The 13623-nt window shown below is 35.2% G+C and overlaps 1 protein-coding gene across 9 annotated transcripts in view; it reads right to left on the reverse strand.

Annotated features, from left to right (window-relative positions):
- Positions 1–3840: 3840 nt before the first annotated feature.
- The window catches only part of LOC146001539 (uncharacterized), a 480502-nt gene continuing 470719 nt past the window's right edge, over positions 3841–13623 (reverse strand). For 7 of the 9 annotated variants that reach the window (XM_083138985.1, XM_083138983.1, XM_083138981.1 and 4 more), the window contains one exon: positions 3841–7206. In XM_083138985.1, coding sequence (XP_082995111.1) covers positions 6823–7206 — 384 coding nt within the window. In that variant the 3' untranslated portion in view covers positions 3841–6822. Of the gene's footprint in view, positions 7207–9122; positions 9148–13623 lie in introns of all 9 variants that reach the window. The other 2 variants (XM_083138987.1, XM_083138986.1) reach the window with 1 other exon arrangement.

Genomic DNA, 13623 nt, shown 5'->3' on the forward strand with positions numbered 1-13623 from the left:
GTATGTTGGGCTAACGTAGTAAAAACCACACGTTGGCGCAACGTTGGATCCATGGCCAAAATTAACATTGGTAAACAGTATGTTTTTGCGTTAGGCCAACCGTTGGCCAAACATTTTCAGTACGGTTGGCCCAACGTTCGGCCAACCACTTTTGTTTACTTGTGTATCACAGCATGCTATGACACCGGGAGTTCCGGGTTCAAACCCCAACCTGGGCATGGGTGTTCCTTGTGTTTGTCCCTTCATTAATTTAATCATATCACCTTCGCAATTAACCAAATGTAACAAAAAAGTGATACCATGTAACAAAAATCAAATCAAATCATTGATTGATTTGGTTTATTTTACTTCACTTTTCCGGCACTTTTGGCTAATCACGAAGATGATACGATAAAATTGAAGGTACACACACAAGGAATACCCATAGTCAAGCCGAGATTCGAACCCAGGATCTCTGGCTTAGTAGTCAAATGAAATAGTTTTTTTACGTGTACTTTTGTTTAGTACTCATTCATCATTTTGCAATCCTTTCCTGTTATTGATGTTCTATTTTTTTAGGAATACTGGGCCCTAAAGGGGGATGACCCACACAACCCCCCCCCCCCTTGAGCACACCACTGATTGCTACCCCAGGTATCTACGTCACCTCACGTCACTGCAATGTGGGTAAAAAAAAAAATAATCACACTGTCGGTCGTAGCGATCCAAAAAGGCACGTGTGAACATCTGTCAACATTTTGGGGACCCATCTGGCACACAATTTCCGATATTCTAATGTGTGTGTTACAATGTGGAACAATGTGGATGGCGAAAGTTCTGGAAATTCGATGGCTAGAGAGCTAATGGTGAAGTGACGATTTTCTTGCACTTTTTGATCCATAAGCCGCTCCAAAACGTCAGTCTGAATGCACGGTCATCCACTCCTCTCTTCATCGTGGATATTTGTACGGCCTTCTTTGAATGCGCAACACCATTGCCACACCTTTCCTTCATTCATTATACTGTCACCATACACTTCACACAATTCTCGATGAATTTGAGCAGCATTTTGTCCTTGGGCGTGAAGAAATCGAATCTCTGAACGGACCTCGCACCTGGCGGAATTGTGTATGCGCGCAGCCATTGTAACACACTCCAACACACATGATAATGAACAGCTGACTAGCAAAAGTATGGTTGCTGAATAGCCAATGGACCAAGTTATGTTACTGCACAGGTGCGATCCGATCAATGTTGCCAGTCAGTTCTTTTTTTTTTTTTAAATGCACCTTGTAAGATACCAGAGAGAGAAGCAAGACCAACTATGTACTTCAAACTGTTGCTGCTAACAGTTTTGTCTTGGATGCATCAACAATTGTTTTGAGGAAAAGGAGTGCACACATTTAAGAGACAATTTATATCATTTCTGCTGTTGGTTTGTTATAAGGTGGATGAATTGGTTATGTAATATATTCAAATAATATTTTATATATACGTATTTATATGTATTAAAGAAACTTTGAAACGTACACAATTTAGTGTTAACATGTTGAATATGTATTTTCTTATTTTACATTGCTCCATGTTGCATATGTGTAAAGCATATGTTGTTTGTACATGAAAGTTATACATGTCATATGTACTAAAAGAATTATATTCGTCATGCATATTCTGTCTTTCAAAAATATGTACAGTTCTGTGTGCTTGTTTTCCATTATTAGCTAATGTGAAATTGAACATGTTGAAAAAATATTTCAAATAGTTTGTTCCAATACAAATGCTTTACCTCTACACTTTACTTTTCGTTTAAATGTTCTGCAGAACTGTCTTTATTTAATTCTTATTTTGTTCTTTTCCGCAAACAGCTGCTAATAAACAAGGTTCTTTGTTACTTGACATTTCTACATTAAGAGTTTACGTTTTTGAAAATAGAACTTACACCCCTATACGCCCTCATGGCATTGTGCATAGCACAGGGGAGGACAACATCCAACTCATTTTTTTTTATTATGGAATATTTGTGCAAAAAGTCAAACCCTCAATGCTCGTCAGTGAGAGAGAAGGTAAGTAGTTAGGGAGATGGAAATGCCATGATCAACATATTTCGTGGGGACTCTGGGTCCTGTAGGAATAATAATGATGGAAGAAGTTATCAAGTATAACATTTATTATGCAACTAGCTAATGATTCATGATTAGCATGGAGGAAATGATTACAGATTTGTAATGGTAGCTCAGTCGTTAGGGTGTCTACTACCATGCAAGAGACCCAGGTTCAATCCTCGGCGGGGGAGAACTGGGATTTATTTCCACCTGTTCAAGCGGCTCCGGCATCCAGCCAGCATCATATAAAGTGGATACCTGGAAGAAACTCTAGGGGGTTAAAGGCAGCCAGAGGTGTGGTGCTGATCACATCACCCCACCTTCAGCAGTGATCAAGAAAGTGTGGGGCCCTAACTCCACATCCCCTATACGCCTTCATGGTGTGGTGTTTGCTTATATCTTATATAATTTTAAAAGCTCCACCACAGTCTCCTCGTTATTCTAACAAGGAGTTTTTGCGTCATTGTGTTCTTGACGCTCGGCTCTGGATGTCGAGCAGATTAAATTTGGCAACACTGTTTCCCCTAGCGGAGAACTTTGTAACTAAAGGGGGAAAGCTTCGGCTGCGGCCGAAGTTTTCTCCCGAGTGAACAGAACATTGCAGTTGAGGCATTGGTATAGTAAGGAGCTTCCTTCTCCTTCCTTGGTCACGGGCGAGGGTGATCGGATCCGCATCGACATAGGAATTTGACTGTGGCATTGGATTGATGTCTGGACATGGAATAACGGGGTATAATAATTTAATTTATTTCAGTTTATGTTAAAGTTAAGTGACCGGTCCTTTTTGTTTAGTAATGATTTTCAGGAATAGTCTTTTTGGAATTATCCGTTTTGTGATTTAAAACTTAGTGCATTTATTCCATGACTGACGTAACACAGTTAAAAATTCGCCACCTTGATTGTTGATAATTTTCATCGATATAGGATTCCGATCACCTAAACCACAAATATGACTTTGTATTTATTTAACGGGTGTTTCGTGTTATAAATTTTAACGGCATGTAGCAAAAAAGGGAAGTATTTATTTTTGCCACGTGGGTTTTATTATATTGTACACACAATTAAATATATATATATTGGGAGAAACTTTTTGTCAAATTGTTGGGGAGATGTTTCTATTTGTCCGGGTGCTAATTTGTTACAATAAATGAACACTAAAATTGAAGTATGACGTATGCAATGGTTCTTATTTTTACGTTCATTAGCGTTCCACCTTGCTTTGATATATATATATGTTGAGAGCGTTTCCGTTTTCGTGGCTAGACGACCACGAACACGGAAACCAATATTAAATCTCGACGATTAGATAAGCTGGGAAATATATGGTATGGTGGGGATTGGTGCTCGAAGATCCACGTTAATTTCTGAGTCAGCGCAAGGGGGCCAATTATATCTGTGATCATCGATTTGGACTGAATGGTGATTTTACCACGGTAGCAATAAATAGTGGTATAGAGCAAAAGAGAAAAGAGTTGTGGTTTTTTTTTAATATTTGTACAGATCTAGTTTTTTTTTGGGCAACCAACCTTTTTGTGGCTCTATTTTTTTTTGGCCAGTGCTGATGTGAAGTGGTCGTGTACTTACTGGTATAACCAAAACCTATTTCATATTTTTGTTTAGCTTCCAAATTTATACCATTATACTAAAGGACGTGACCACGTCACAATGGCATGGTGAAAAGCACAGGGAAACATTGTTACTTCAGTATAAAATTCATACAAATAAGCTAAATGACAAAAACAAAGAAAACTACTGGTGCTTATGTAGAAACTAAATTTATTGTACATTATTTAGTCACCAAAATTCATATAAACATTTGCTCCTGGAATTCTGATAATACAAATAACATATCACTCAAATAAATGTGTCTTGTCTTCACATACAATATTCACTAGCCTAAATTAATGTATATTTATATATATATTTACATAATCTCTGTACAGGTACATAATGATATGAATAAACATTGTGCCTACAATTTCAAATATAAATATTAAAGCAGAGGGGATGAATCTTCTCTTTACTCGTAGGGAAAGCAAGTTTTTGCAGAATCAAATAGTCAGTAATAGTGCAAACATACATATAAGTAGAATATTAATGTTACCTACTAATTTTAATGCAATTTATTTATAGTTGCAAACAAGTAGGCATAAAAATGATATTTTTAATTTTCAAACCAGTATGTAGAAGCTTACCTGGATTTCTAAAAGTACACAAAGAGTTTAATTTTTATATTTTTGCTATAAATTAAGGTTACTTTAATAAGAATGCATAAACTACAAGGTGTGAAGCAAGTTGAAAGTATGGAATGACAATAGCATAAGACTTACTGTCAATTTACATCAGGAAATACATACATATATCTGATAATAATGAGTTATATTTTTATGCTCTGTAGAGAAGCAAAGTAAGTTAATCAGAATCAAGATAGAAAATGATAAATATTTACTCAAAATTGTTGTTTGTTATCAGTTTATACTTTACTGCAACCATATTTCCATATTTACTATTCCCTCTTCAATATCGTCCAATATCTCACTCAGAGAAATAAAGTATTATTACAAGAAGGAACAAATGCATTTATTATCATTATTTTGCATCAAAAGCAACTTTAGAAATTATTTCTTATGAATTCTTAACTTCTTCATTACCAATAATATCAACAACTAAGATACAAACTTAATATACAGTAAAATATGCAATAACTAAGGAGTATTAGGTTGTCTTATAAATTTAAGCTTATAACTATGGAATATGATAGATGTAAATATTTATTTCAATTATGCTGCGAATTCTTTAGATACTTGCTAATACTTTTCCAAATGAAGAGCATGTTGGATCTGAGACCCATCCCATAATGAACCATTTCCAACTTAAAACATGATCATTGAATTTGATGCATGTGAAATAACCAAGGATACACACATAGAAATCCCATATTATGGAATGCAGTAGAATATTAGCTTGTAATAAGGTTAATGACATTTCTGCTCTCCACTATAACATTTATTTCAATGTTTGTTTATCTAGAATATGTTTATTTTTAACTATAAAAAGAGAACGAAGTTTTTAGATACATATACAATGTAATCTAACCAGATCAAAAGAGTTCAGTTTCGTAATTAGATTATTAATTGGTGAATGTGTCTAAAGCACATGAAAAATGTAATAAAATGGATGGAGGTATTAAAGATATCAGAGCTTAGAAGTTTAAAAATGTGGATATTTGTATCTTTTTTAAAAGTATTTTATTATCCCCTGTGACTTAGAAACAAACACATTCTCCTCCATTACTAAATGTACAAGGAAGAAAATGGAAAATCAAGTGAAGAAAGATTGGAATATTCTTTGTAATACAAGCCCTGTACTTTAATTTTTGTTTAAATGTTCTGTAGAACTGTCTTTCTTTAATTCTTGTTTTGTTCTTTGCTGCAAACAGCTGCCGCTAAATAAGGATCTTTCTCCTCTTCTTTGTTACTTGACATTTCTACATTAAGAGTCTACTTGTCTGAAAATAGAACTTATTAATATTGTAGGTCCATTTAGATTATAATTGCTAGTTGAGATTGTGAGGTTCACTTAATATTAAACAGGCAATCTTTGGGACAAACCAACCTTTATTGACGTTGGCACATTTATTAATAAACCCAACTCTCTATTTTTTTTATACTGAATTGAGTTTTGAGCATCCCTTTTAAGCAAACTTTCAGTCTTCCTCTGTTAACTCGAACTTCATACATTCCACTCACACAAATATATTACAATTACACTGTGCAGCCTGTTGATAGAACTGTCACTGTGACTTCTGAGGCTTTTTTCACAAACTGTCAAAGGAAGATCACAGCATTCAGAGTGCCTACGCCAAGTAGGGTAAATAACTGCCCTTAGGATCCACTTGATCTGCTAAAAGTTGGGTTCAATTTGTAAAGTATTTTGGAGAGAGGGGTGGGGGCTGTTAAAAATAATTTTTCCCATTAGATCTGACCATGTGGGAAGATATTTTTAAGCATTTTTTTTGTAAAATTTTAAATAATGATTTACAATATTATTTATTCACAATATGGAAAGATGATAAAATGCAACCAGATATTTTTGTGGTGAAGTGTATAATGAATGTTGAAATCCCAATACCACCACTAAACTGCAGTTTACAGGTATGCAAGAGCAGAAATTTGAATATATATATTATTTTTCTATCGTCCACTGAGTATTCATTTTTGTGTGGGGAAATCATGTTGTTCAGAATTTTCAAGTGTATGCAAGGGTTTAAATGTTTCTGGTAGGACATGGTCTCTATCAACACTCATCTGCAATAGTCATGGAGCCAAAGTCACTAACACGTAACACAATTGCATTTCATTTTAGCATTCCTCAACTTTATCATACAATGCTACTTCCTGCTGATTTCAATTGTGTCACTGTACACTTTCACTGGGATCATATGTTTATATAACATATAGTGTAACAGGAGAATGCATTTAACACTGACTTTTTAGCACTGGAATGTTCACAATCTTTTGCAGAGATATTTAAGTTGTGGTCAAGTTGAAATTACCGTACAGAGGTACTTTTTGTCCACAACCATATGCATATGGTAGTATAGTCATGGTTTTCTTCCTACTTGACATTGTCTTCGGTTCTCTTGATTCTCTTGGTCTGAAGAGAGCAAGGAGCGCAACAGGCACTCAGACACACTGTGAGCTTCCTTGCAATTCATGCAAACCATGAGGGGAGATGCACTTTAGTCTTTGCTTTCACACTCATCTGGAAAGTCCTCGGTTACAAGATGGTCAGACAATTGCCCAAGCTCCACTCTACGGTCCCAGAATGCTGCTTTCGAAGCAATATTCGACTTCACCTTCCTACGAGGTGGCGCTCTGCGTTGAGCTGGTGTCGGAGATGTTGCGCTCTCGTCGGAGGTGTAGCCTGGAGTTTCGTCATGGGCACGTGGTGGGAATGGAGGCTTCTCGGAGGGTATTCCTAAGTGTTCGGGGCTAGGTGTATCACGTATGACCGGAGGGCCTCCAGCTACTTGAAGAATGTTTCTGTTTGGTTGAAATGGCAAATTTCGCCGCAGACCCTCTCTAAATTCTCGTGAGATGCTTCGAGCTGTAAGACTGTGTACCTACAAACAAGAAGAAAATAAATATTTTAGCAGTTACTTAAGAAGCAATACAATAGTTAATACATATATATATATACACACACGTTCAGTTTATGACCAAAACTTCACTAAACAAGCGTAGGAAGCAAAAAGATATTGGTTACACAAAGAGTAAGGAGCACAATTCCCATTGATAGTGGAGTCAATGCACTGCTGATTGAAATTGCTATTTAATAATCCACAATGTTTATGAATGATTAGTTTTCAATTGTTGGCTCTAAAGAAACATGCCATGCCTAGTCTTTTGGATTTCTGGAGATCTGGTGTGTAGGTTTGTAACTTACTTGTTTGTTTGATCTTGTAGCACCCTGTGCTAACCACTCCATCATGGAGATCAGCGTAGGTTTTAAGTGAAGTTGACATTATCCTGAGGAGATATACAGATTGAGGAAAACTGATTTGTACCATAATTGCAGGAAAGCTTGGTTACTCGTTTAGAAGCTAAAAGCTATCGGAGTGTAAGTATCTGATTTCATGCAAGCAATTCACATCAGCTCATTCAGTTTTTGTGTATTTTTTTGTTATTGTACTTTTTGGAAGTAGACAAATTTTGTTTTCTGGTTCTTACATCAGCATCTTACATCATGTTCTTATCAAATCCAAAGATATGCTTTCAAAATAATACATGCATTTTAGCATCTACATGTATGAAAAAATGACAAATACTAACTGATAATGGTATGGCCAGAAGGGATTTATGATACTGCGTACGGTATCTTACACATTGTGAGAGTTCCTTTTAAAAAAAACAACATGAAAATAGCACCCACAAGCACAGCAGCTCATAAAAATCATTGATGATGATGCACTACAGCTGTCTAATAAGCATATTTTTTGATGTTCCTTTCAAATCAAAACAGAATGATTCTTCATGTAAAGATGTGCACACTACACAGCAAACAGAGAAGTCCATCTAGAAAATCTGTAGAACATACAGGTAGCAGTCCTTTGAAAGTAGCATTTGACCTACTGCAAAGTAGAAACAGCGACATTTAGTTAAACCATTGTCTCCTAATCAGTCCCACCTGTTATCCTATGTTTTATACTTGCTTGCCAAGAGGGGATTCTGAAGGTTGCATATAGAACAGACTATTCTGTATTACCTAGCTGTTCTAACTCTTTAGATTAATTGCTGTGATGAGCATTAATGATGTTTATTTAGATGCTGGAACAATCACAAGGGAAGGAACAACAATGCCCAGAGTCCAGAACTTAAATTAATTCAGAAGTTTTAGTGAGAGAGAACACACAATGCACTTGGCCAGTGGCCCAGGAATTGGGAGGGTAGATGGGTACATTGTACCCCTCAAAATTTTTAGAACCCCCCTAAATAATTGAATAAATGCAGCCTGTTCTAAAATGTGATGGTCCATGTATGTTTACACAGAGGAGCTGACCACTGCAATCCCCCAAAATAAAACACATTCCTGTGCCACTAGGCATCAAGGCAGCTACACTTTTCTGGTATACAACGTGAAAAAATGTTCATTAGCTTGATTATATCTTACATGAATTTGTTTACTCACTGTAAATATACTCATTACATATGAAGTACATTCATTGTTTTATTTACAGAAGTGTGAAAATTTTGTTCAAGAAGTTGATTAAATTTTATGTACACATTATCCACATTTTTCCAACCTATAATTGGATCTAATACACATGTTCTGCTAATAAGAGTATTGTTAACTGCAGTTAAGAAATCAGCATACAACATGCAGTTATTAATATCTTAGATTAAATGTTGGTGCAAAGCTGAGAAATAAATCATTAAATGAAAATAAACAAACACATCACCTTAAAGTTACATCCAATAATTACAACAGAAAGAAAAAGCTTTGACCCACATTAAGTAAAGTAAGAAAAACAGACTATACCTGGATGGTCGAAAAGTCGTGCAAGCTACAGGAAACAGACAGAAAAAATGACCATAAGAAGTTGGATTAGATTTATACAAAAGAAAATATGTGAAACCAGGAAGTTCAAATTGTATCCACATAAAACAACATTTGGAAAAAGAGTAGCTAAGGTTTGACTGCACCTTAGAGGCATCAGCATGGGTGTGTTTGTTGGGGGATTGGGCAAAGTCAATTTGAGTGGGATGCGCACACAAAAATATATAACATATTACCATTTTTAACCTTTGTTTCGAAAGTTGTAGAATGAAGGAAATGGTAACCAGGAGTAATTTTAAGGGAAGTTTGCATTTACAACTTTTGGTTTTCCCAAGATCATTACTACTTCCATTTGAATTTTTTTATTTTTTAAAAATTTCTAAGGAAGCTGTAGCCTCATCAGCTCCCACTGCATGCACCAGTGCTGTGAGCTGCTGTTTCTTCTGAGGGGCACATAGGTGCCGACTCCATGGGGCTTGGGGGGGGGGGTGGCTCAAGCCCTCCCAATGTTAATGATGTGGGGGCAGAGCCCCTCAAATAATTTTGCTTAAGAGGATCTAATGTATTATTTTGTTTCTCTTGTAAAGTTTACTCTGTATTGTGCCACATGAACTTAACTTTAAATACACATTTGAAATGTTCTACCATCAAATTTGGGGGGCTGAGACCGCTAAACCATCAACTTTGGGGAGGGGGGCTATGAACGGAGACAGCAAAACACATGACTTATTACTATATACTAAGTATATAATTATGAGTATTGTTAACATTTTTACTAAAAAGAGTTTCAAAATAACGAGGTGATATGACAATAATACCAGTATGTTGTTTAGTGAATTCTGAACAATTTGAGGTTGTAGACACGACTTTCAGGCAATATTGATATGTACGATATTTAGTTATCCTCGAAATCTCTTCCTCTAGTCCAAAGAATAAGGGGGAAATAATTCTAAAGTCTTTGAGTTTATTTAACACTGGCTTGCAGTAAAGTACGCAAGGAGAGTTTATGAAAAGTCTGTATTGTGAAAGTGGGAACGGCTATGATCAAAGGCATTATTGATAAAGCAAGGCATGGTATGTGTTTATTTATTATTGCAAAATTAAATTTAAAAAGTAAAATATTGTAGCAAGAACAAAAAAGTAAAATTAATTTACCTGCGATTTGTGTTAGCATTTATGTAAATAATTAAATAAAACTGTTAAATATTGAAAATATTCGCTATTTTTATGGGTACGTCAACACTAAGGTTATTTGCACCTGTCATGTCCTTTCTTTACAAGTCTGTTGCGGACATTAAAACACACCATCATGCCCTCGCCGGGACTCGAACCCGAGACCTCCAGATCAAAGCGAGTTGAGCCGACCACCCAACACGCTCGGCTACCGAGGCCGGCATAAAACTGTTATGTTGGCCTATTAATGTAAATACATAGCCTACTTTTAAATAAAAATGTTAATTGTTATCTAAAAAACAAATGAGCAGACACACGTTTTTCATGTTACATTTCATTTGCATGAGGAATATAATAGCTGCTTAAAAACTGCTATACGAAGACGTAATTTTTATTTTTAAAAAAAGGGAGGGAGTGAGTCATTCATTCATTTATTTCAGTGATCAGAGGCCCCCAATAATTTTGACAAGTCGGCACCCCTGGAGGGCAACTTATGTTTCTTGTGTAGGGAGTTGTTACTGTTAGACGTATTTCATGCTGTACCTAGTTTGAGTGGCTCCGAGACGTACTGTACCTCCACAGTGCTTATGTACACACACACAGAGAGAGAGAGAGAGAGTAATTTTGAGTTTATTTTACAGGGCTAATGGAACTCTCATGTAAAGCATGTAGTTTACATGAACCTGTGATTTGCACTTCCTGGTTTGATATATTAATTACAAATATTAGCAACACAAAGCACAACATACCACAATGATTAATGTTATGTACATGTTACAATTTACAAAAAAATTGCCTTTAAAAAGAAAAAAAACTAGCATACGTATGAAAAGAAAATGAGTTATTCTTCAATTGGTTAGTTATTGGAATGGAATTATAAGCACAAAGTTCTATTTTTGTCACCAAATATGCCAGTATATTAAAATAAAAATTGTACAAGTGAGGTCATTTAGTCACATTCCGAAACTTGTATACGTTAATAACTAATAGTTGGCTGTTCCAAAAGTAAGCACATGAAGGTTGTGAATTTTGTTATGGTATTCTAAAAATTGAGGATTGTACAGTCGGACACTTCTGAGTTGTAATGATACCATTGAAAGTCAGTGGGATTATTACAACCCAGAAGTGTCCATGACTATACAAAAAATGCAGATTGGGTAAGCATGAAAATGAAATGTGAACTCAAGGACAGTTTTTAAACTTTTCACATTGATACATATACATGTGTAAGTTAATATAACTGAAGGGCAGCAGAGGGTTATTATGCAAGTAGAATGAACAATGTCAACTGACATGTACCCTGCTGAACCCCGTGTGTAAATTTTTGATAAACAGAACACTGCAACTGATATATTTAACAGGAGTATCTCAAAATAAAATGCACAGAATAATTGGTTTCATGAATTTTAGAAACCATGTGTTCTGTCAGGTTTTGGAATGTGTCCACATTTTTGCAGATCGCGAATATACAGATTTGTGCCAACTGTTCTGAATTTCCTCACAGATACTTCATGTAGATTTTGAGCCAATATCAAAATTCCAGTAATCATACATTTAAAATAATTAGAAATGATGTAATACATTGCAACCTTACATCCCATTTGATACTAGTTGTACACTAAAATCCATTTGTGTAATTATCACAATATCAATTAATATGCTATTTTCTGATGTGCATCTCTACCAGAGATCTGGATTTATAATGATATTGGCTGAAATCAGTCCACATTGATTGTGTACTACTTTTATTTCTTTGCATATAACTTCTTTGCATATAACACTTTCCATACTTTATCCTTTTTTCATTCATCTGCACACACAAGTAACATGAATTGAAAAGTTAGTAAAAGTTTCAAATAGGGTGCAATAAGGTGTTAGGTAAAGTCTATTAGTTAATTATTGCTATATCAAAGGCTACATATACAGTCTTACATATGATTTGTGCCTACAAGTGCAAAATAGTGAGAAGTTAAAGATAATTAATTACAGATTAATTACAATTGAGTTTTTCTATCAAAAATAATATTTTAAAGTCCAGTTAGCAATTTCAAATTTGCTAGTCTTTCAGTATTTCGTTCAGCATATTTCCAAATCAAAAGGTAAAAGTAATAATAAATGGAAACTTCCAAAAATGATTGAAAAATTTTGAAGTAATAAAACTGTGTAGATTTTGGTGTTGATTTTCTTTGAGGAAACAATGACAAGAATCCTGGATATAAGAAACTTTGATTGACTGATTTAGTTTATCTTATTTTGCTTTTCTGACACTTTTGGCTAATTGCAAAGATGAGGATGTGTGATGGTATGATGAAATTTAGAAGGGACAATCAGAAAAAAACACCCATGCTAAGGCTGGGATTTGAACCCAGGACCCCTGGCATCGTAGAACACTGCTAACTACTCTGCCATGGAGGTCGGCTGGAGATCAAATACCAATAAATATATTTTGAAAATATTAAGATCCACGTATGTGCGAACATAGAAATAAAGTCAACTTATGCATATGTGAAGATTCTAATTATAAATGGTAACACAATTAAACCTTGTTTCCATATTAAATACACTAAAGTTGCTGACCAAGGCAGTTTATTAAAAATAAAGAACACTTTACACGTTACGTTTCTATCCTACATCAGGGTCTTCCTCAGACGGAGATTTTAGTTTAGTTCTCCATCTGAGGAAGACCCTGATATAGGGTAGAAACTAGGGATGTGCCGAAGTCGATTACAGATGTATGAAAATCGGCCGAAATTGACACATCGGCATCGGTATCGGAAAAAATCCGATATTTAAACCGGTACAGATTATACTAAAGTTTTTACCTTCTAATAAGTTTAATATTCTAGTTTTGTAAGATGTATTGAAAATTTGGTTAGATTCGTCATTATTCTAGAGTTTTTGTAATACAATTATTGCAAACTCATTCAGAGGATCAACCTAACTATAAATCTGAAATAAAACAGTACATTGCTGAACCAGGATCTGCTGTTGTATTGGAAATTCAAAAATGAATATTCAAACCTGAAGCAAGTGCTGAGAAAATACTTGGGCATACCTGCTGCATCAGTATTCAGTGATTGAGTGTTCAGTGTTGCTGAACAGATTTGCGATAAGAGAAGAAGTAGGTTACTTCCTGAAGTGCTTCCAAATCTCGTGTTTCTGAAGTTGAATCTGGCAGGACAGGAATTCATTTTGCATTGTGTACTAATGTTTAATCTCTTGAGAATCCATGTTCTTCTTAAAGGTTCACATAACATTTTGTAGATGCAAATGTACATTCACATCTCTTGAGAATATATATGTATATACA

This window comes from Lepisma saccharinum, chromosome 17, assembly GCF_977018435.1.
Source record: "Lepisma saccharinum chromosome 17, izLepSacc3.1, whole genome shotgun sequence".
Classification (NCBI taxonomy): Eukaryota; Metazoa; Arthropoda; class Insecta; order Zygentoma; family Lepismatidae; genus Lepisma; species Lepisma saccharinum.